The sequence below is a fragment of the Chiloscyllium punctatum genome, chromosome 37 (assembly GCF_047496795.1).
Source record: "Chiloscyllium punctatum isolate Juve2018m chromosome 37, sChiPun1.3, whole genome shotgun sequence".
NCBI lineage: Eukaryota > Metazoa > Chordata > Chondrichthyes > Orectolobiformes > Hemiscylliidae > Chiloscyllium > Chiloscyllium punctatum.
In genome coordinates, this window is record NC_092775.1 from 56735720 (window position 1) to 56756637 (window position 20918).

The following is a 20918-nucleotide window of genomic DNA, read 5'->3' on the forward strand; positions in this document are numbered from 1 at the left end:
TGTCGCAATATTTTATTTTTGCTTCAGTAAGGCATATGTCTGTTTCTGTCTCTGTCTCTGTCTCTCTCTCTCTGCCTATGAGTTCCTGTCTGGACTCTTGTTTCTCTGTATTGGAATTATGACTCTGTTGCAGTAGGCTTTGTATTTTTTCAGTACTCTGTGTGCACAGGAACCTCTGTGTCTCTCCCTTGAGGAACTGTGTACACTCTCTAGGAATGTTTATGTTCCTCTCGGATGTATTTGTGATTCTCTTTATCTTGAAAGTAGGTATGCCATCATCTCTCTGTATCTCCCATCAGCCCTCTCCTGTGTGAATGTATGTGTGTGTGTGAGAGACACAAACCCAATCTTCATGCTGTGTTGCAGGGACTCCCCTGAACTGAGACTGGATGAACTCCGACCTTTTGTCGTTCCCTACTGGATTCTGGAGAAGATGCAGAAGTACATGCTGGCTGTACGAACAGAGAAGGAGTAGGAAGCCGGGCCGAACTGGGAAGGGAGTGGGCACTAGGCGAGAAGCTTCTGTCTGTCCAGTGGTCTGCTGAACCCTCTTGACGACTGACTGCAGTTTCTGTGGCTGGTGTTTCTGAAAATGATACTCGGTCAGAGAGTATATTACCTGGCTGAAGATCTGCAAGCAGTCATGAAGCACTGAAGAGGCCAGAGTTGATTTTGGTCATACTGTGTGAAATAAGTCATGGCACTCTTACTAAAAGGTACCTCTGTTCCTTTCACCTATTAAAACCTGTCTAACAGTCACTGACATGTCCTTTAAAACTTCACAGGCATCTGAGCCCTGGAGGGAACTGACCCCCACAATAAGGTGCCCAATCTTGGTGCCGTGAGCTATTGTTCACGTGCTGCACTGCCCTGTCTACAGGTTGGAATGTGATTGTCTCCTGGCCCAAGGACTTTAAACTGACATGAATTTGATATAGCACTCTGCAATCTTTGATGTGGGCCAGACTACTGTGTTGTCCAGGGAGACACATTGACCTTGACAATCCATATACAGGCCCAGATTGCTGTATGTGGGTCACAGACAATACCCCAGCCTAACCATGAGTGTCTTGCCTGTGTCTCTGTGCAGTGAGCACACTTAAATGTGTGCTTCAATCAACAGTATTGAGACCTCAGCCACTTCTTGTGTGGAGCATCTGGTGAACAGGATCCTATCTCGAGATCAATGTGGTTAAATCTATTAATGTTCTCCCACTCTTGGTGGGGGTGGTGTGATGGGGAGAGATTTACTGATGAGATCATTGTCAGCAGAATGCTGAACTATGATTCCGAAGAGCTTTACGATTTTGTTACAAGTGTGAGAAGCCCCCCCCCCCCCCCCCCCCCCAACTTGCCATGTCTGTTCCATTCCTCACCCTGTTTCCCTTGGCTTCATGGTCCGTCTGTGCTCACCCCCCTCACCTCCTTACCCGTGCTGTCCCCTCGCTCTCTGGACTTCACTCTCCTTATGAAGTTACTTTGTATTACCACTGGTACAACCGGAGAGCGTATCCTAAAATGTAAACGGATATTCTTCATTGTTAGATGTCCATATGACATCAACACGTTAGCTATCGTTAGTTTATTAAGTGTGAAGAAGAATAATTGAGTCAGCTCTCAGACAAAGAATAATAGCTCATCAGAGTAGATATTTAATGATATGATGTCTAGTTAAAACATTATTTGTAGACCTGCAATCCCAGGAACGCCAAGCTCTGACTTTAATGAACCAAAGTGGTCTGTCAGTCACAATTGCTTTTTGTTGCTTGATGATTAACGTGAGAGAAAAACTGTTATCAGGGTTTATATGATCTGTGTCAATGTTATTGGAGATACCAGTATATCTGTCTCAGAGCTGTAGTTAAATGCAATATCTCCCTACATGGAAGAAGCAGTAGGACATTATAGCTTTTTGATTTTTCTATTGTACAAGGTTAGATATGCGGCCAAATTGTAGCGTTAAATATTCCCATGTGGTTGTGAAACAAAAATGTGGGAAATTAAATACAAGGTTCTGCCATGCTGTGAATTCAACTTTCCAATGTTGCAGAATTGGATCGTTATTGCACTCTTGTCAACAATTAAATACTTTGTTCAAAAATTGTTTGGCTGTCACCTTCCCTTTAGAAGTGTGCGCGTGTGTTGTGGGGGGGAGTGGATTCATTCCTGTATCTCGACAGTTCATAGTTAATTTAAGAAGTTAATTTGTATAAGCCGGGTCAATGAAGTGAAGACATGTACGGTGTGTATCCAGTTGGTGCAGGAGCAGGAGATCATCAGCTCATTGCTTTAACTCTAAGCAACCACCTCAGGTTAAGATAGTCCCCACTCTCAATTCTGGGTTTCTGTGCTCCTAACAGACTCTCGGAGTAATTCTTTGACTACTTTCTCCAGCTATCTTCACTCTGCTATATAGTGAGGAGTAGAATTTCCTGGTTGATAACAGCCTGCTTCTCTGAAACTTGGAACAGACAGACACCTGCGAACAGGCTATTCAACTCAACCAGTCTGTGTCAACCCTAACCCTAACCCTAACCCTAACAAATGGGCCATATCACATTCAGCCATCTTGCTCTTACACACTCTCAAGTTTGTTTTCCTTTCCCACTGGTCTAATCTTTTTTATTTATTTATCTGATCAACATGTTCGAAGATATTATTACCTCTTGAGCAGGTGAGACTTGAACCTGGATCTCCGGGTCCGAGGTAGGGACACTACCATCGCACCACAAGAGGGCCCTCCCACTAGTCTAGTCATGTCTTGAATTGTAACGTTTTTCATCTGTTGAATCACTGTGATATCTACCTATAAATTATGCTCTGGGGATGGTACAATTGCAAAATTTAATTGGAAAGAACTACCTTGTCTAGTGTGACCAATTCAGTCCAATATCTGAATAATTAATACAAATAGCAAAACATGAACCCTCGGGTGCTCTACTATAAAGCTTTCCCCAGCTTGAAAAATGTTTGTTAACAATTACATCCCATTCCCTAATTTTACCTCATGATTTTACTTTCATTCCACGAGCTTTTGGTTTTCTCAAGTCTGTTGTTTAAAGCTTAGTAGTTAGTACCAATAGCCCTCAGTGTCAGAGACCTGGGCTTGATTCCAGACTCAGGTGACTGTCTGTGTGAAATTTGTGTGTTCCCCCGGTGTCTGTTCCAGTTTCCCCCCCCCCCCAGTCCAAAGATGTGCAGTTTAGGTGGATTGACCACGCTAAAATACTTTGTAGTATCCAGGGATATGCAGGCTAGGTGGATTACTTCCATGATGTCGTGGTGCTGGTATTGGACTGGGGTGGACAACACAATGCCAGGTTATAGTCCAACCGGTTTATTTGAAAGTTAAAGCTGCTTACCTGATGAAGGAACAGTGCTCTGGAAACTTATACTTTCAAATAAACCTGGTGTGTGATTTTTGCCTGGGTGGATTAAGCCATGCTAAACTGTCACGTTGTGTTTAGGGATCATAGAATCTCTACGATGTGGAAACAGGCCATTTGGCCCAACACGTCCACACCAACCCTCCAAAGAGTATCCCACCAGACGCATTCCCCTACCCTATTACTTTACATTACCCCTGACTAGTGCGCCAAGCCTACACATCCCTGGACACTATGGACAATTTATCTAATCTGCACATCTTTGGACTGTGGGAGGAAATCTAAGCACCCAGATAAAACCCACGCAGACATGGAGCGAATGTGCAAACTCCACACAGCCTGAGACTGGAATTCAATCTGGGTCCCTGGCGCTGTGAGGTCGCAGTGCTAACCATTGAGCCACTGTGCTCCCATGTGGTAGGTTAGGTGGAATAGCCTTTATAAATGCAAGGTTATGGGGATAGGATGGGGTTGTGTGTCTGGGTGAGATGCAGTTTGGAGTGTCGGTGCAGACTTGATAGGTCAAATGGCTTCTACCTGCACTGTAGTGTTTCTGTGATTGTTTCTATGTAACAGTGTACAGTCAGTTCTTCTGTAATGTGATGGTTGTGTTCTTGTGTGACGTGCGTTATAGAAAAACCGTATTTTAGAAACAGTGCTTAATGTGTTGGCGCTGTAATCGCATTACAGCCAGCACATGTTGTAAACGTTCATGCTTTATAAATAGCATGCCCAATTCATCAATCGCATTACAGCAAATTTGTGTTGCCGAAACGCGTGTTATAGCAGAACAACCTGTTTCAAATACCCTTTGAAATCACATGTACACCATATTATTTATTATTATCACCCCCAGCAACCTTCTTTCTGATATCTTCAAAAGAAAAATCCAGCAAGTTAGATAAACATGACTTTCCTTTGAAAAATCTATGCTAACTACCCCAGTTAACCCACATTTCTTTACATGACCCTGCATTCTAACCCAAATTATTGATCCTAGAAATTTCCCTGTTAACAAACTTAAACAGACTGGTTTCTAATTGTTAGGTTGTCCTTACAGCCATTTTTGAATAAAGGTATCATGTTTGCAATTTTCCAGTCCTCTGGCAAAACTCCCTAATCTTTTATGCACTCTTTTTAATGTCTTTGCATCCTTCCTAAAGTGTGGTAGCCAGAACTCTGCAAACATTCCTGCTGAGACTGAATCAGTGAAGATTCAGTAACCTCTCCTTGTTGTTGTATTCCATACTTTTAATTATAAAGCTTCCTTTATATGCCTCTTTAACCACTTCCTAAACCTTCCATCAGTGATTAGTGCATGTGTACCTTCAGGTCCCTCTGCTCCTGCGTCCCCTTTAGAAGTGTGTCCTGTAGTTTATATTATTTCATCCCTGTTCTTCGTATCGAGATGGACAACTTCACACTTCTCCACATTAAACTTGATCTCCCACATGTTCAACCAATTCACCAGCATGTCTGCATCCTTATGAAGTCTATTACCAACTCATCACGGTTCACTATACTTACAGATACTGTGCCCTGCAAACTTAAGTCTAGGCCATCTAAATACAGATAATTCTTCTATAACGCAATGGTTGTGTTTTTGTGCAACCCCGCATTATAGAAAAATTGTGTTTTAGAAACAGTGCTTAAAGTCTTGGCGATGTAATCACATTACACATGTTTTAAATGTTTGCACTTTTACCCCAGTTTGTTAATTGTGTTACAGTGAATTTGCATTGATGAAACACAGGTTATAGCAGGACAATCTGTATGTATATGTATATATATTGCACAAAGTCCTTGGTTCTTGTACCGACCACTGTAAGCCTTCCTCTCATCTGATAAACAACCATCTACCACTGCTGTTTCCTGCCACGCAAGCAACTTGCTTCCTGTGATACTATTGACCCCATTATTCCATGGGCTTCAATTTTGCCGACAAATCCTTGATGAGACACTTTACCGTACCGGTTGGTATTCTGTACACACCACATCAACAGCATTGTCTTCATAGACATCAAACAACTGACGTTAGTTAAATAAATTTTTGTCAGTAATAACATCAATGCTGGAATTCCTGCATTCATTTATGTTTCTCCAAATGACTACTAATCTTAACTTGGAATGTCCAAATACTAAGATTAATTTGACTGGCCTATAGTTGCTGTCCTTGCCCTTGTACCCTTTTTATAAAAGTTATTCTGTGGTCCTTTCTAGCCTACATCTCTGCAATTTTCACTTTTACTTCCTTTGGTATCTTTGGATTAGAATTATTTGGTCCTGGTGACTTTTAAACTCAAATTACAGCTTGCTTTTCTAATACCACCATATTATCAATTACTATGCCTTGGACATTCATAGATAAAACTGGTGAAAAGTGCTTGTTGAATGCATACCTGCTCTCGAGTTGGATCGCTATGGTGCACCAAACACATCACAGCAACTACTTTGAAGAACCAATTGTGTTGCAGCCACTGCAAATGTGGATTGGTCTTTGCCCAAATAGGATCAGTCTTTGTACACTGAACTGCAGCAACAGCAGCAGAGGGATTGGTGCAAATCCTACAGTCAGAGTACCAAACAGGGCATCAATCAGATCCTGGTGGATCAACTAGGTTACTGACAAGGTATCAGACCACTGGTCACAAATCAGATCATTGCAGCAATCGGGTTACAGTTAGAGTACCAATCAGATTATGGTCAGGCCAGCAGATTGCAGGTCACAAATCAGATCATTGCACTAACCAGATCACAGGGCGGTCAATCCGATTACCCTCAGGGCGACAATCCGATTACCCTCAGGGCGGACAATCCGATTACCCTCAGGGCGGACAATCCGATTACCCTCAGGGCGTCAATCAGATTACCCTCAGGGCGTCAAACAGATTACCCTCAAGGCGACAATCCGATTACCCTCAGGGCGACAATCCGATTACCCTCAGGGCGTCAAACAGATTACCCTCCGGGCGGCAATCCGATTACCCTCAGGGCGACAATCCGATTACCCTCAGGGCGTCAAACAGATTACCCTCAGGGCGACAATCCGATTACCCTCAGGGCGTCAAACAGATTACCCTCCGGGCGACAATCCGATTACCCTCAGGGCGACAATCCGATTACCCTCAGGGCGTCAAACAGATTACCCTCCGGGCGACAATCCGATTACCCTCAGGGCGACAATCCGATTACCCTCAGGGCGTCAATCAGATTACCCTCAGGGTGAGAATCCGATTACCCTCAGGGTGACAATCCGATTACCCTCAGGGCGACAATCCGATTACCCTCAGGGTGACAATCAGATTACCCTCGGTGACAATCCGATTACCCTCAGGGCATCAATCCGATTACCCTCAGGGTGACAATCCGATTACCCTCAGGGTGACAATCCGATTACCCTCAGGGCGACAATCCGATTACCCTCAGGGCGTCAAACAGATTACCCTCAGGGCGACAATCCGATTACCCTCAGGGCGTCAATCCGATTACCCTCCGGGCGACAATCCGATTACCCTCAGGGCGTCAAACAGATTACCCTCAAGGCGACAATCCGATTACCCTCAGGGCGACAATCCGATTACCCTCAGGGCGTCAAACAGATTACCCTCAAGGCGACAATCCGATTACCCTCAGGGCGACAATCCGATTACCCTCAGGGCGTCAAACAGATTACCCTCAAGGCGACAATCCGATTACCCTCAGGGCGACAATCCGATTACCCTCAGGGCGTCAATCCGATTACCCTCCGGGCGACAATCCGATTACCCTCAGGGCGTCAATCCGATTACCCTCCGGGCGACAATCCGATTACCCTCAGGGCGTCAATCCGATTACCCTCAGGGCGGACAATCCGATTACCCTCAGGGCGACAATCCGATTACCCTCAGGGCGACAATCCGATTACCCTCCGGGCGACAATCCGATTACCCTCGGTGACAATCCGATTACCCTCAGGGCGACAATCAGATTACCCTCCGGGCGGACAATCCGATTACCCTCAGGGCGACAATCCGATTACCCTCAGGGCGACAATCAGATTACCCTCAAGGCGACAATCAGATTACCCTCGGTGACAATCCGATTACCCTCAGGGCATCAATCCGATTACCCTCAGGGCGACAATCAGATTACCCTCAGGGCATCAGGTCACAGACAAGGCACCAATAAGATCACAGTGGGATCCAATCCGTTCACACTCTGTGCACCAATCAGATCACAGGGAGGCGGTATTCCAATCATTGTTCGACATTGGTTACCTCTGTGACGTATACTGCCGATAGGCAACAAAGACGTAAATAGCAGTAGCTGATTGGCTCAATCAAATATAAACTGCGACCTGATTGGTGGGGTGTTCACGGGAGTAAATTCAAATAACGGGCGGGAGCAGAAGTCTACAATCCAACAGAGAGACAGGGTGGAACAGACCGAGATACACCCCCACACACACAGGCGGATCAGCGAGGGAGCTGCGGGACCACAGACCCCCTTGGCCGGGCGGGAGAGTGAGTGAGAGCTGGAGCCGGTGCTGGTGCTGGTGAGCTAGCATGGCACAGAATGTGGATCCCACCGCCGCCGCCGGCTCGGGAGCGGCCCGGAAAGGCAGCGAAAGCAGCGCTTCCATCGCCCGAGGCTCGGTCTCCAAGCGGTGAGTGAGTGGGGCTGGGCTGGGCTGGGGTGGGGTTTGGGTAAGCTGCGGTAAACTGTTGGCGCGGGTACTGTCTGTCTGCACTCTTCACTAACCACTGATCTCTCACTGTTACAGATTACAGCAGGAACTGATGACTCTGATGGTGAGCGAGGTTTTATATATAATCTCCCTTCATTGTGAACAGTCATATCATCCAGGGCTTTCTAACCCACCCCCACAGCTCTCCCTGGGGTGGGAGCTGCAGCTGCTCATACAGTTTTACACCGTGCTGTTTCCCTGAATTTAACCAGTTATTTAGTGTGTTTTTATGCAGCAACCTAGTCTATGCTGATGGTACCTTGCTGCTGTCGGCTCTCAGGGCTGTGTAAAAGCTCTCTCTATAGCTGAGCCGTGTTCCCACTGCACACCCAAAGTGGGGGTCACATACCGTTGCCGGTTTGTTTCAGAATAAGACTGAGCTCTTCCAGAACAAAAGAGCCGATCCCTTCCTCAATGAGGACAGGCTGCTTTTACAGTATGATGCCTGTTGGTCAGTGTGTTTAAGGATCGACAGATCCTTTCACACTTTAGTGTTTAAGAGTTCTTAGGAGAAAGGGAGACTTTTTTTTCTTTTGGTAGTTAATTTTGCTGATTGTCTTGTTTTCTCTTTCAGATGTCTGGTCACAAAGGGATCTCTGCTTTCCCCGAATCAGACAATCTGTTCCGCTGGATTGGAACCATCGATGGTGCTGCAGGAACGGTGGGTGAGCTGTCCCGGTCCACCACTTTTCCGGGTTTACACTTGAACCGACTGTCAGCAGAGTGCAGCTTTGAGGAATGGTGCAGGAGCTCTGTCTCTCCTCTGCTGATTTCAATCCCCTGAATCCGTGTCCTGCACTGATTGTTGGAATTGGGATACTCAGGATCTGTAACTGCACAATTTAATTGATTTAATGCTGGTCGTCAAGGGCTGAATAATGGAGTTAGGCTGCATAGTTGGTTTTTGTTTGCTGTCTCAGACACTATCGGCAGAGTGGCTGACAGTGTCCTAACTGACAAGAGGGGAAGGGTGGACTGTGTGAAGAGCACTGAGTAGGCAATACATAAATTGCTCCCCTGTACGTGTGAACAGTTCTGTGTTCAATGTACGTGGGGTAGCGTTGTTCAAACACCACTTTTTAGCAGAATGTATTCCTTTTGCCTACTTGGTCTTTCCACCCACAAGGTGAGACATTCAGAAATGAAGATAATTCCTACAAACTGTGATCCAGGAATGGTTTGGAGATTCCCCTGAGAGTTTGGCTCTCATTTCCACCATGTCCTGTTTTTAATGACAGCTGCATGTAAACGGAAATGACTACCATCAGTTACATCAGTCTCAGGAGGCTGAGGGTTTGTCACTCTTCTGGACTGAGTGCTCGGTCTTGGCTTTATTGGGCCTTGCCCAGTGCTACTCTCGATCAGCCGTCTGCTGATCTCACAACCAGACATGATGTTAATCCTGATTTTGGTATTTTTGTATATTCCTCCATGGCTTGGGCAAAGTTGAGGAATGTCTTCTAAGGTAATATGGAATTTTTCCACTTCTGAATTGGTTCAGTCTGTCGTGTGTCCAAAAGCAGCCAACAAAAACTTTCTACAGCTGTAGGCCATTCAGCCGTCGTGTACCGGTTCAATTTTTGACACAATTGTTGCTGATCTCCCTCTATTCCACCTTTATACTCCGTTTCCAAATGACTATCCCAATTCTCACTTAACTGAAGTAGGTCTTTCTCGGAGACACACACAAACTTTCAACCCCAAGCAAAGCAGGAGCTAGAATGAATTGAATCATTGTGTACCTTTTCTGTTGGACATTCCGTGGTGAATGGGCTCTGGGTTTGTCCTTTGCAGGTGTATGAAGGTTTGAGGTATAAGCTCTCGTTGGAATTTCCCAGTGGATACCCGTACAACCCTCCAACCGTCAAGTTCCTCACTTCCTGCTATCATCCCAATGTTGACGGAGAAGGGAATATTTGCCTGGATATCCTCAAAGACAAATGGTCTGCACTTTACGATGTTAGGACAATCCTGTTGTCAATTCAAAGTCTGCTGGGAGGTAAGAGCTTGCTGGTTGAGTCATGTGCTGGAGAGTCCACAGCAATCTGGTCAGCAACATGCAACTCCCACCTCCTACCAACAACTCCCCCTGGGCTGGTATATGCAACTCATTGACTGGGCATCTCTAACAGTGTGTCCATTAGTCATTGAGGCTTCTAAAATCAAGCAAATGATTACTGCCTTTCCAGGGTTGTTTTTGTAGTTCAGAGCTTGTGGGCAGTGCTGACTGTGCTAGCATCCATGTTCATCCCATCTGCCCTTCACAAAGCGATAGTCAGTTGCTGCCTTGAAGCACTGTGGTCCATTTTGTTACTGTAGGGACGTCAGGGCTATGAAGAAGGGCATTCTGGGATGTTACAACAGTGGAGGAAAGGCGATATTGTTCCAATTGTATTTTGCAGTTATTTCCATTCGTCTGAGCACTATCTGCTCTGCAAGACCTTCAGTACAACATGTTCACTATTAAGTTTACAGTCACCAACTTATTGACACTTTCTTTGTGAAGTTCAAGTTGTGCTAGTTTCCTTTATCTGGTCCAGTTCTGTTTGGAATTTCAAGGTCAGCTAACACATTGGACATGTGTGACTGGGATAAGCTCTCCTTCCTTGTCCTCCTCAATATAGCACGCAAGTTATGCAAAGGATAGCCAGTGGATGGGATCTATTTGGATGTCCAGAAGGTCTTTGACAAGGCTGCTGAATAAGATGAGAGCCCATGATGTCAGGGACAAGGTACTGGCATGGATAGAGAATTAGCTGACTGGCTGAAGGCAGAGAGTGGGGCAAAGGGGTTTTTTTTTCAGGATGGCAGGCATAGACTGGTGGTGAAGTTCCACAGGGGTCAGTGTTGGGTCCACAACTATTCACTATTAAGATCTCAACGAAGGAGCTGAGGCATTGTTGCTAAGTTTGCAGATGACGGGACAGATAGTATTGAGGACGTGGGAGGACTTAGAGAGGGTAGCAGAGTGGAAGAGGAATGGCAGATGGACTACAATGTGGGAAAGTAGTTGTGTACTTTTAGGAAGAATAGAGGTAAGACTATTTTCTAAATGGAGAAAGGCCTCAGAAATCTGAAGAACAAAGGACTTTGGAGTCCTAGTTCCGGATTCTGTTACGGTTAATGGTTAGCTGGCCGTTTGGAAGACAAATGCAATGTTAGCAGTCACTTCAAGAGGATGAGGATATAAGAATACAGAGATGTACTGCTGAGGCTGGATAAGGCTCTAGTCAAACTACATTTGGAATATTGTGAGCAGTTTTGGGCCTCCTACTTAAGGAGGGATGTGCTGACCTTGGAGGGGGTCCAGAGGAATGTTACAACAATGATCCTGGGGATGGAGGGCTTGCCATATATGGAGTGGTTGAGGACTCTGGGTCTGTACTCAATGGTGTTTAGAAGGATATGGGGTGATTTGATTGAAACTTGGAGAATACTGGGAGGCCTAGATAGAGTGGATATGAGCCCAACCTCCGAGTAAAGGGATGACTATTTATTTAGAACTGAGGTGAGGAATGTCTTCAGTCAGGGGATGGTGATTCTGTGGAACCCATTCCCACACAAGGCTATTGTGGTGAAGTCATTGAGTGTATGTAAGACAGAGGTTCTTGATTAGTAAGGAGATCAAAAGTTGTGGAGAGAAGACAGGAGAATGGGGTTGGGAAACACATCTGCCATGAGCGAATGGTGGAGGAGACTCGATGGATCGAATGGTCTAACTGTGCTCCAAATCTTGTGACTTGTGATTGGTCTCCAGCCTTTGACATGGTGACCACATCATTCTCCTCCACTGCACTGACCCCCGCCCCCACCCCCTTGTCCAGTTGTTACAATGCACTTGCCTGGTTCTGTTCTCATTGTAGCCGACAGCAGTATCAATAAATTGTCTTCCTGTCCCTGCACCAATCCCTCTGGTGTCCCCAAGATCTCTCCTTAGCCCCTTTTTCTTGTGTTCTCACTGACTTATCTGTTGTACCATTATTGCATCTCCGTGGTCTCCTGAGTGGCGTCCCACTTTGTGTCTTCTGTAAACTTCAACTCATTCAAACCTCTGCTGCCTGTATCCTTGAGCTCCCATTAAGCCCCAATCCCCTGATGGTTGACTTAGCTCCTGGACAAGCAATACCTTTTCTGTTAAATTGAAATCACATCTTTTGAGGATATTGAGAGATTTGAGGACAATGTTCCCAATCTCTAATCTCCTCCAGTCGCTTTTTAAAACACTTGTGCTGCTCTCATTCTGGCCTCTTGCCTTTCCCTGAGCTAATCACTTCAGCATGACTTACTTGTAGTGAACTCCTAAACACATGGAATTCCCTTCCTCCTGATTTGACTTGGGACGTTTCCTATATGAAAGATTGTGTATATACATCATCAAGAGAAAAGTGCAGCTTTATTGTTTTCACTGATCTCTGGAAGGACCCTCTGATATATTGCTGGATTAATTCACATTGAAGGTGCCACCGCCACTGACCTGGTATTCCTCATCTTCTGTCCTTGCGTTCCTTGATCCATAGAGGGAGCTGTCCCTGCCTCAGGATCCTGAGTATTGGCGATACACAAATGCTGGTGGTACTCATAGATGATGACTGGAAGAGCAGGGATGAGGATGGAGGCAATTTTAATCTGTCCTTTAAATAATCAGGTGTGAACACGCTGCCAAATTGAGAACTTAGACATTTCAAAGCCCAACTTGAGTGAGGTTAGTTTCTCTGCTTTGGGGATTAGTTTTCCTGGCCACTGGTTGATGTAACTGCTGGGTGTATTACTCCCCCAGCTACAGTAGCTACTGTTGCCATGTGAGGCACAGCACGAAGGCTTGGATGAAACATAGCACCACCCAGACTGAACAACAGTTTGAGACAGTGTGAACCCACTGCTTAGTCTTCATTGCTCACTTACCATGGCTTTGTGTAGACAGAAGTTTGCTTTGACTTGTCTTATTGGGACACTAGAGTGAGTATTTCCTTGTTTGTAACCAGTCAAAGAGTCGTGGAAGATGTATAGCATGGAAACAGACCCTTTGGTCCAATCTGTCCATGCTGACCAGATATCCCGACCCAATCTAGTCCCACCTGCTAGCACCAGACCCATATCCCTCCAAACCCTTCCTATTCATATACCCATCCAAATGCCTCTTAAATGTTGCAATTGTACCAGTCTCCACCACTTCCTCTGGCAGCTCATTCCATACACGTACCACCCTCTGTGAAAATGTTGCCCCTTAAGTCTCTTTTATATCTTTCCCCTCTCACCCTAAACCTATGCCCTCTAGTTCTGGACTCCCCGCCCCCAGGGAAAAGACTTTGCCTATTTGCCCTATCCATGCCCCTCATAATTTTGTAAACCTCTATAAGGTCACCCCTCAGCCTCTGACGCTCCAGGGAAAACAGCCCCAGCCTGTTCAGCCTCTCCCTATAGCTCAAATCCTCCAACCCTGGCAACATTCTTGTGAATCTCTTCTGAACCCTTTCAAGTTTCCTATCAGAAAGATGCTGTGAAGGAGACCAGAATTGCACGCAATATTCCAACAGTGGCCTAATCAATGTCCTGTACAGCTGCAACATGACCTCCCAACTCCTGTACTCACTACTCTGACCAGTAAAGGAAAGCATACCAAATGCCGCCTTCACTATCCTATCTACCTGCAACTCCACTTTCAAGGAGGTATGAACTTGCACTCCAAGGTCTCTTTGTTCAGCAGCACTCCGTAGGACTTTACCATTAAGTGTACAAGTCCTGCAAAGATTTGCTTTCCCCAAATGCAGCACCTCACATTTATCTAAATTAAACTCTATCTGCCACTTCTCAGCCCGTTGGCCCATCTGGTCCAGATCCTGTTGTAATCTGAGGTAACCCTCTTCACTGTCCACCACACCTCCAATTTTGAGGGCCGGGGGGGTGTGGTATGTCTGCACCCATGAGTCAAATCTGGTAACTGTAAGGCATGCCTTCCTTGCTATTGTTTAGTTCAGGCACTGTTATTGTCTCCAGGGGTTTGGATACAGATGTAAGTCTTCCTTGTATGCAATGCAGAGAGAAAACCAAAGTTTGTGACTTCCATATTTTAAAAATTATGTCACAATAGATTGTGGAACTAAAATATTCAGCAGTGAGAGATTGAAGGACAGTGAAAGCGAGGATATTGAAATTGGGAGTTTAATTATATAAACATAACAAGAGTAGCCTGTCAAGCTTGCACTGTCATTCAGTTCAATCATATTTATCATCTACCTCATCAGCACTATCCCCAAGCCTCTCATTTAGTGTCCAGAAGCCCAATGATCTCCCAGTTGAACATAATTAATTGACTGAACCCCTCCAGGACAGAATTCCAAAGCTCCTCCACCCTCTGAGTGAGGAAATTCCTCATCCACTGTCTTAAATGGACTACAGTTTATTCTAAGATAATGTCCCTTGGTCTCCACTTGCTGGACAGTGGAGACATCCTATCTCCACCCACCCTGTGAGAGTTTAGTAAGATTCAATGAAATGACCTCTTATTCATAAGTCTCCTGTTTGTTTTCTACCTAAAGTATTTCCTGAGAGGGTGCATTTGGAACCGAGAGTGTGAATCATCTTGCTTTGGTTGAGACAAAGCCCTGGGTTACAGACAGCATTAGTATGGCTGAGCTTGCCAGAAGCTGGGATTCCTTTTCTGGGGGTGGTCTGTGGTATATGGACTCTCATGGGAGGGTGTAAGGATCACACCTTGCTAGTTGTGGAGTAGGTGTTGCTGACTTTATCAGACTGCTTTGGGGTGATTGTGCTGGAAGCATTGATATCTCCAGGGAATTACATGCAAATGTTGGTTTGGGTGGAGGTACTGTGCACTTGAATCCAGCTCTAACTTTTAACCTTTTATTTTGTCCTCCCTCTTCCCCAACAGAACCAAACGTGCAAAGTCCCCTGAATGTTGCTGCAGCTCAGCTTTGGTCTAACCAGCAAGGTGAGAACCTGTTTAACTCTGCTCCAGTTCACCACAGGGAAGGTGTCTTTACAAATATCCTGCTGGGAATTGCTCTGAAAGTATTGTGTGTCTGTTTGAGGCCTCACCCTCGACCGAGTTCCGCGGAGTTGATGTTTCCACCTACATCCCACTGCTTTATTACATCCAGTCTTGTGCCTTTGTCTGCTGTGTCACTGAATGTGGTTGTTTCTGGCTGTATTTACTGCCTGCCCCTTGAGAAGGTAGTGGTTAACTCCCTTTTGAACTATATATATACCCCAAGGAGCTGTTGGTGTTCCAGGATTTTGACCTGAAGGAATGGTGAGTAATTTGGAGGGGAGCTTGCACATGGAATCTGCTACCCTTGGCTTTGGAGATTATTTTTGCTTTAAATACTGGTTTTGCTACGGCTTCTTGATGCCACCACACTCGGTCAAATGTGGCCATGATGTCACTCTCTTCACTCCTGGGGTTCAACCAATTTCTTCATATTTGGACCAAGACTATGGTGAGGTCATGTTGCTCTCTGTCAAAACTCAACAAGAACATCACTGAGCCAGATTATTGTGAGCAAGGTGTTGATGACAGCTTCCATCATTTTACTAATAACAGAGAGTAGACCAATGGGGATGTTAATTGAACAGGTTTGGATTTGCCCTGTCTTTTATATACGGGTCAGACATGGGCAATTTTCTATCCTGTCAGGTAGATCACAGTGTTGTAGCTGTACTTGAACAGCTCAGCTCGGGATCTGGCATGAACGTTCTGGTCCATGAATTTAAAATTGCTTGTGATACTGTGATCTGCTCTTGAGTTGTTTGTTTAATCTTAATATTGATCTATCACTAATAGAACGGTTTTCCACTCGGGCATTGCAAGTTTTGTACATACCTCTATTTGATTCCTAGTCAATCTCTTTGTAGCGAAGAGTCGAACCCTCCCCTTGTTGTTAAGCCCTCTACATCCTGTTCTACAAGGCCTTGTGTTTGGGGCTTCCTTCTTTAAGCACTGGAGTACACACATCTTTAGTATGCTTTCTGGAATGTTGTCAGGGCCCATACCTCTTGCAGTGTTCAGTGCTTCCAACTGTTATCATGTTGGAGTGAATTGTGTTGGATAAAGATTGGCATCTGTCACGCAGGGGATCATGGGGACTGTTTCCATGTGAAACCATGCTGAAAGTTGGGGCAGATGTCCCTGGGTTTTTCTGGGCTGGATCAGCAGGTGTTGTGCTTGATGGATACTGAATGCATTCCTTACTGTATAGACTGGGAGTCTTTCAGTACAGACACTAGCCTTTCCAACCCATGTACCTCAGTTACATAAACATGACTTCATGTTACTGATCTGTATACCCACTGTTGCTCTTTCTAGCTTATAAAATCAGTTGTTTGCTAGTACGCACTTTTTATAAAGTCTCCTGTTGAGGGTGAGGTTTGTTTTAGAGCAATACCTCTCTGCTGTTGGTGCTCCGAGGTCAGTCATTATTTTAAGCCTGGTTCATCAGGAGCAGACACAGGCCATTTGGCCCCATCATTTCTGTGACATTGTAGCTGATAAACCTCATGTGCACTAGCCTTTTCCCCATTACCCTTGATTCACTGGTCGATTTGTCTCCTGCAAAAATGTCTGAAAGTGTCTTTGAGGCGAATCTGACAATGCTGCTTTCTTTTACAGAATACAAACTGCGCCTGCGTGAAGCATATGCTCGGCAGCTGAAGAGTTAAAGTGGGCTCTGCTGAACTGAGCTGAAATTGTCCTCCTGGTTCCTCCCTGTGTATCTTTTTTGAATGTTTGTCTGTCTGTCCAATTATGAGAATGGGCATGTATTTTATTTTTAAATTTACCATGTTAATAAAGTGCACTGTGGCTGAAATATTTTCTAATAAACACCATTTATTGTTTCATTGCTGTCTCTGTTGCCTGTAAGGTTTCTGCCAGTTTCACTGGAAAAATGCCAACACCCAGCAGTTTAGGGATTACAGTGGAATGAAGTGTTGCCTCAGCAATGTGTCTGATTTATAACTGTTCGCTGGGCAATCAGGGACTGGCAATAAATACCAACCACACTCACTCTCATCCATGAATGAATTTTTTCTTAAAGAACATACGTTTTAATCTATTGTGCCTGTGAATTTAAAATGTTCTTTTTAAATTGCTTGTTACACCATGAGTTGTTTCTGGAGTTGGTTGGTTTTGTCTTAATACTGATTTTTAAACTCCCTCACAAGAGCAGTTTTCCACCAGGCATTGCTAGTTTGCATGGTCCTCTAGTTGGTCCCAAGGTCATCTCTTTTATAGTGAAGAGTCTAACCCTCCCGTGCTCATTTAGCTCTCTAAGCCCTGTTTTAGTTAGGCCACCTGCATCATTGTTGCCTTTTTCAGGCTCGCATATTCTCCCTGTATTAAGAAATGGGAACTTTTATAGGTCTGTTGGTCTCATGGGGTGCTCAAGACCACAAAGTGCAACAGCTGGGACCCAACTACGTTTTAATGGTACTGGATAATTCCAGTCTGGATAATTGGAGCCTAGATGTAGCCCCAAACTACCCCTCTGATGTCCTGACAAGCTGAATTCATGGGCCACTCCCCCAGCATCCTGTACAAACTGTTCTGATTTGGAGTGAGAGACTTGAGGCAAGTCTGACTCATTTATCTGGAAGTGTTAAAGTAAAGCAGCCATGTATGATTCCTGGTAAAAACAATGACTGCAGATGCTGGAAACCAGATTCTGGATTAGTGGTGCTGGAAGAGCACAGTTCAGGCAGCGTCCAAGGCATCATCAGGAATGAAGGGCTTTTTCCTGAAACGTTGATTTTCGAAGCTACTTGGATGCTGCCTGAACTGCTGTGCTCTTCCAGCACCACTAATCCATGTATGATTCCTGGATCGTTTTTCCGCCCACAAACGTTACCCATGTTCATTTGTTAATGTTCTGGAATGTCCCAAAGCTTTTTACTGTTACTGAATGAAGACTTTCCAGATTTCAGCTGCTAGTGCTTTATTAAGAGGGCTCTGATTGTGCTAATTCTCCTTGCTGCACCCACTGATGGTTCAAGCTGCACTTGACACTGTTTAGAATAATCCCATCTTGGAAGATTGACTAGAAAAACAGAGGATGGAAGTGTTGTGGTCAGCCTTAGCAAGTGAGGTTGTGGGTCTGTTAGTGAGGTATGGGCCGGGTAGCTGTATCTTTTTATATTCATTTAAGGGATGTTGACAGTGCTGGTCAAGGCAGCATTTATTTCCCAGCCTGAGTTATCCAAGGGCTTAGTACCCCAACAACCACATTGTTATGTATAGACCAGACTGGGGAAGGTCAGCAGTTTCCTTCCCTAAAGGACATTAGTGGGGTTTTCTAACAACTGACAGGTCTCCAGGTCATCATTAGACTCTTAATTCCTGACTTTTTAAAAATTGAATTCAGATTCCCCAGCTTGCTGTTACGGGATTTAAACTGAGATCCCAGAACATTATCTGGATTGCCTAGTGATAGTACTAGGCCATTGCATCCATTTCCCAAACTCTGGAGTTTACTCCCAAGAACTTCCTTGACAATGTTTAATCTAATATTTCCCTTGGCTCAATTCCAGTTTATTTGGCTAACTGAATCCTGTTGTAGTGTATTATGATGTTAAAAGGTCTGGTACGTTATCTTCAAGATGTTTTATACAAATTTAGCAGTATCTCCTTTTCAATAGCCTTTTGTGCATCTTAACATTGCTATTTGTGTCCTGAATTTGTAAACCACGAGGTACCCTTGCTGGAAATGCCTCTAATTTGGATACACTTAAGTCCACTTTTTCTAACTCTTAACAATACATTTTATTGTTGCTGTGGGAATGGATGAGAAATTGACCTTTGTTGATGTGGACTTCCTTGGCTGCATTGCAGTATCTTTGTTTACTGATGTTTAAATTGCTTTCTAAACCTTCATCCGCTCATTCCTCATCTAAAGAGAACCTGTTTACTTGCATCCTTACTGTGCTCCTATAATCACTTATCGCCTTGTCTGTTCCTGCCCAAACTTTAATGTCAGTCACTCGACAAGCACACTGTTCACCCTCCCAGACCCCATGTAAAATTCAGTTCGATGGGCCCACCTATTTCATGAATTGAGACTTGGAGTTCAGGCTCAGTGGAGATGACTCGATACAATAGTCAATGTGCAGCTCAAGTTAAGTGCAAATACTGGGTTAATACCTCTGCAGTGGTGCTGGTGACTCCAATAGGAAGTCAGATTAATTGAGTTCCTGTACTAATTACTCATGTTGTATTAATTCACCCCCTCCCTGTATACTGAACTGGATACTCGTGTTTCTGATTTTTTTTAAAATATTGAAGAACCTAATATCACTGTTCTGGTCCCTTTTACATACTCTGATCCCTAATTCTGTTGAGGAGGTAGTGGCCTGGTGGTTTCATCACTAGCCTATTAGTCCTGAGATCCAGTAACATCCTGGGGACCCCAGTTCAAATCTTGTCACGGCAAATAATGGAGTTTGCATTCACCAAGGAAGAAAATCTGGAATGGAGTCTAACAAGGGCCATGAATCCATTGTTGATTGTAAGGACAAACCCATCTGGTTCACTAATACAAGTCAGGGAAGGAAACTGCCATCCTTACCTGGTCTGGCCTACATGTGACTCCAGACTCACAGCAATGTGGTTGACTCTTAACTGCTCTCTGGGTAACTAGGGATGGACAACAAATGCTGGCCTAGCCACTGATACCCATGTTCTGTGAATGAATACTTTGTAAAAAAAAAATTTAAAGTTAAATTTTTTTAAAAGCTTCATAATCCTGAAGGTTGAGACAGTGTCAAGGGACATTTACTTTCAGTTTAAACCAATAGAACAGACTGCTCTTGGTGTTACACTTGGTCCCAGGATAGGTCAATGTGGGGAATCACTAAGCCCCCCCCCAGTTCTATCTCCGTCATGATACCTGTTTTGGGCCACTTGCTGCTGAAACACTTTGTTACCCAGAGACTGGACTTTTCCAAAGCTTTCCTAGCTGGTCTCCTGTGGTCCAGCCTGCATACACTTGGTCACCCAAACCTCAGCATTAAGGTATAGGCAGCAGAGTCCTGCTCATCTCAAACTCACTGACTGACATTGGCTCCTGGCTAAGCAGCACTTGGAACATTTGCATCCTTTTTGAATCCCTCCTCGGTATCTCTAAACCTCTCCTACCATTTGTGGGGTGGTTCTGACTTCAAGTATCTGAGTCCTAGGATCTTAAATTTCCTCTTTAGCACATCTTGTCACCTTCTGTCCTTTAAGATGCTTTGAAGCATTTCAAATCTTGAGCAAGCTTTTAAACCTCAATCCCTCCTAATGTTCCTAATAACTTGGGGCATTTTATTGTATTGAAAGAGTCACCCTACGATAGAAAGCATATTATTAAACTAGAAACAGTGGAGGGAGAATTTACTAAGATGCCAGCTACACTGGAAGGTTGGGGTTATAACGGGAGGTTTGAGTCTGGGGCTATTTTCTCTGGAGTGTTGAAGACAGAGGGGTGACATTATAGAGGTCTATAAAATCATGAGAGGCATAGAGAAGGTAGCAGACAGCTTTTCCCAGGGCAGGAGAGTCTACAACGAAAGGTTTAGTGTGAGTGGGGAGAGATACAGGAGGGGCAGTTTTGTTCAGAGGATGATGAGTGTCTGGAATGGGCTGCCAGAGATAGTGGTGTAAGAGAGAATCATTTTGTCATTTAATAAACATTTAGACAGGTAGGTGAATGGAATAGGTATGGAGGGATACCAACCCAATGCAGGCAAATGGGACTAGTTTGTGAAAACACATTGGGCAAAAGGCCTGTTCCCATGTTGTAAATGCCTTAGCCTCT

The 20918-nt window shown here is 44.6% G+C and overlaps 2 protein-coding genes across 2 annotated transcripts in view; both read left to right on the top strand.

Annotated features, from left to right (window-relative positions):
* LOC140463133 (deoxynucleotidyltransferase terminal-interacting protein 1) overlaps positions 1 to 5455 on the top strand; it is a 68519-nt gene extending 63064 nt beyond the window's left edge. The window contains exon 13 of the mRNA XM_072556878.1: positions 367 to 5455. Within this exon, the coding sequence (XP_072412979.1) occupies positions 367 to 475 (109 nt within the window). The 3' untranslated portion in view covers positions 476 to 5455. The remainder of the gene's footprint in view (positions 1 to 366) is intronic.
* A 2146-nt stretch (positions 5456 to 7601) lies between these two features.
* Positions 7602 to 16968, top strand: ube2c (ubiquitin-conjugating enzyme E2C). The gene is made up of 6 exons (XM_072556880.1): positions 7602 to 8031; positions 8149 to 8176; positions 8687 to 8773; positions 9907 to 10111; positions 15002 to 15061; positions 16739 to 16968. Exons 1-6 carry the CDS (start codon positions 7931 to 7933, stop codon positions 16786 to 16788), a joined length of 531 nt encoding a protein of 176 aa, XP_072412981.1. The 5' UTR covers positions 7602 to 7930; the 3' UTR covers positions 16789 to 16968.
* Positions 16969 to 20918: the final 3950 nt, after the last annotated feature.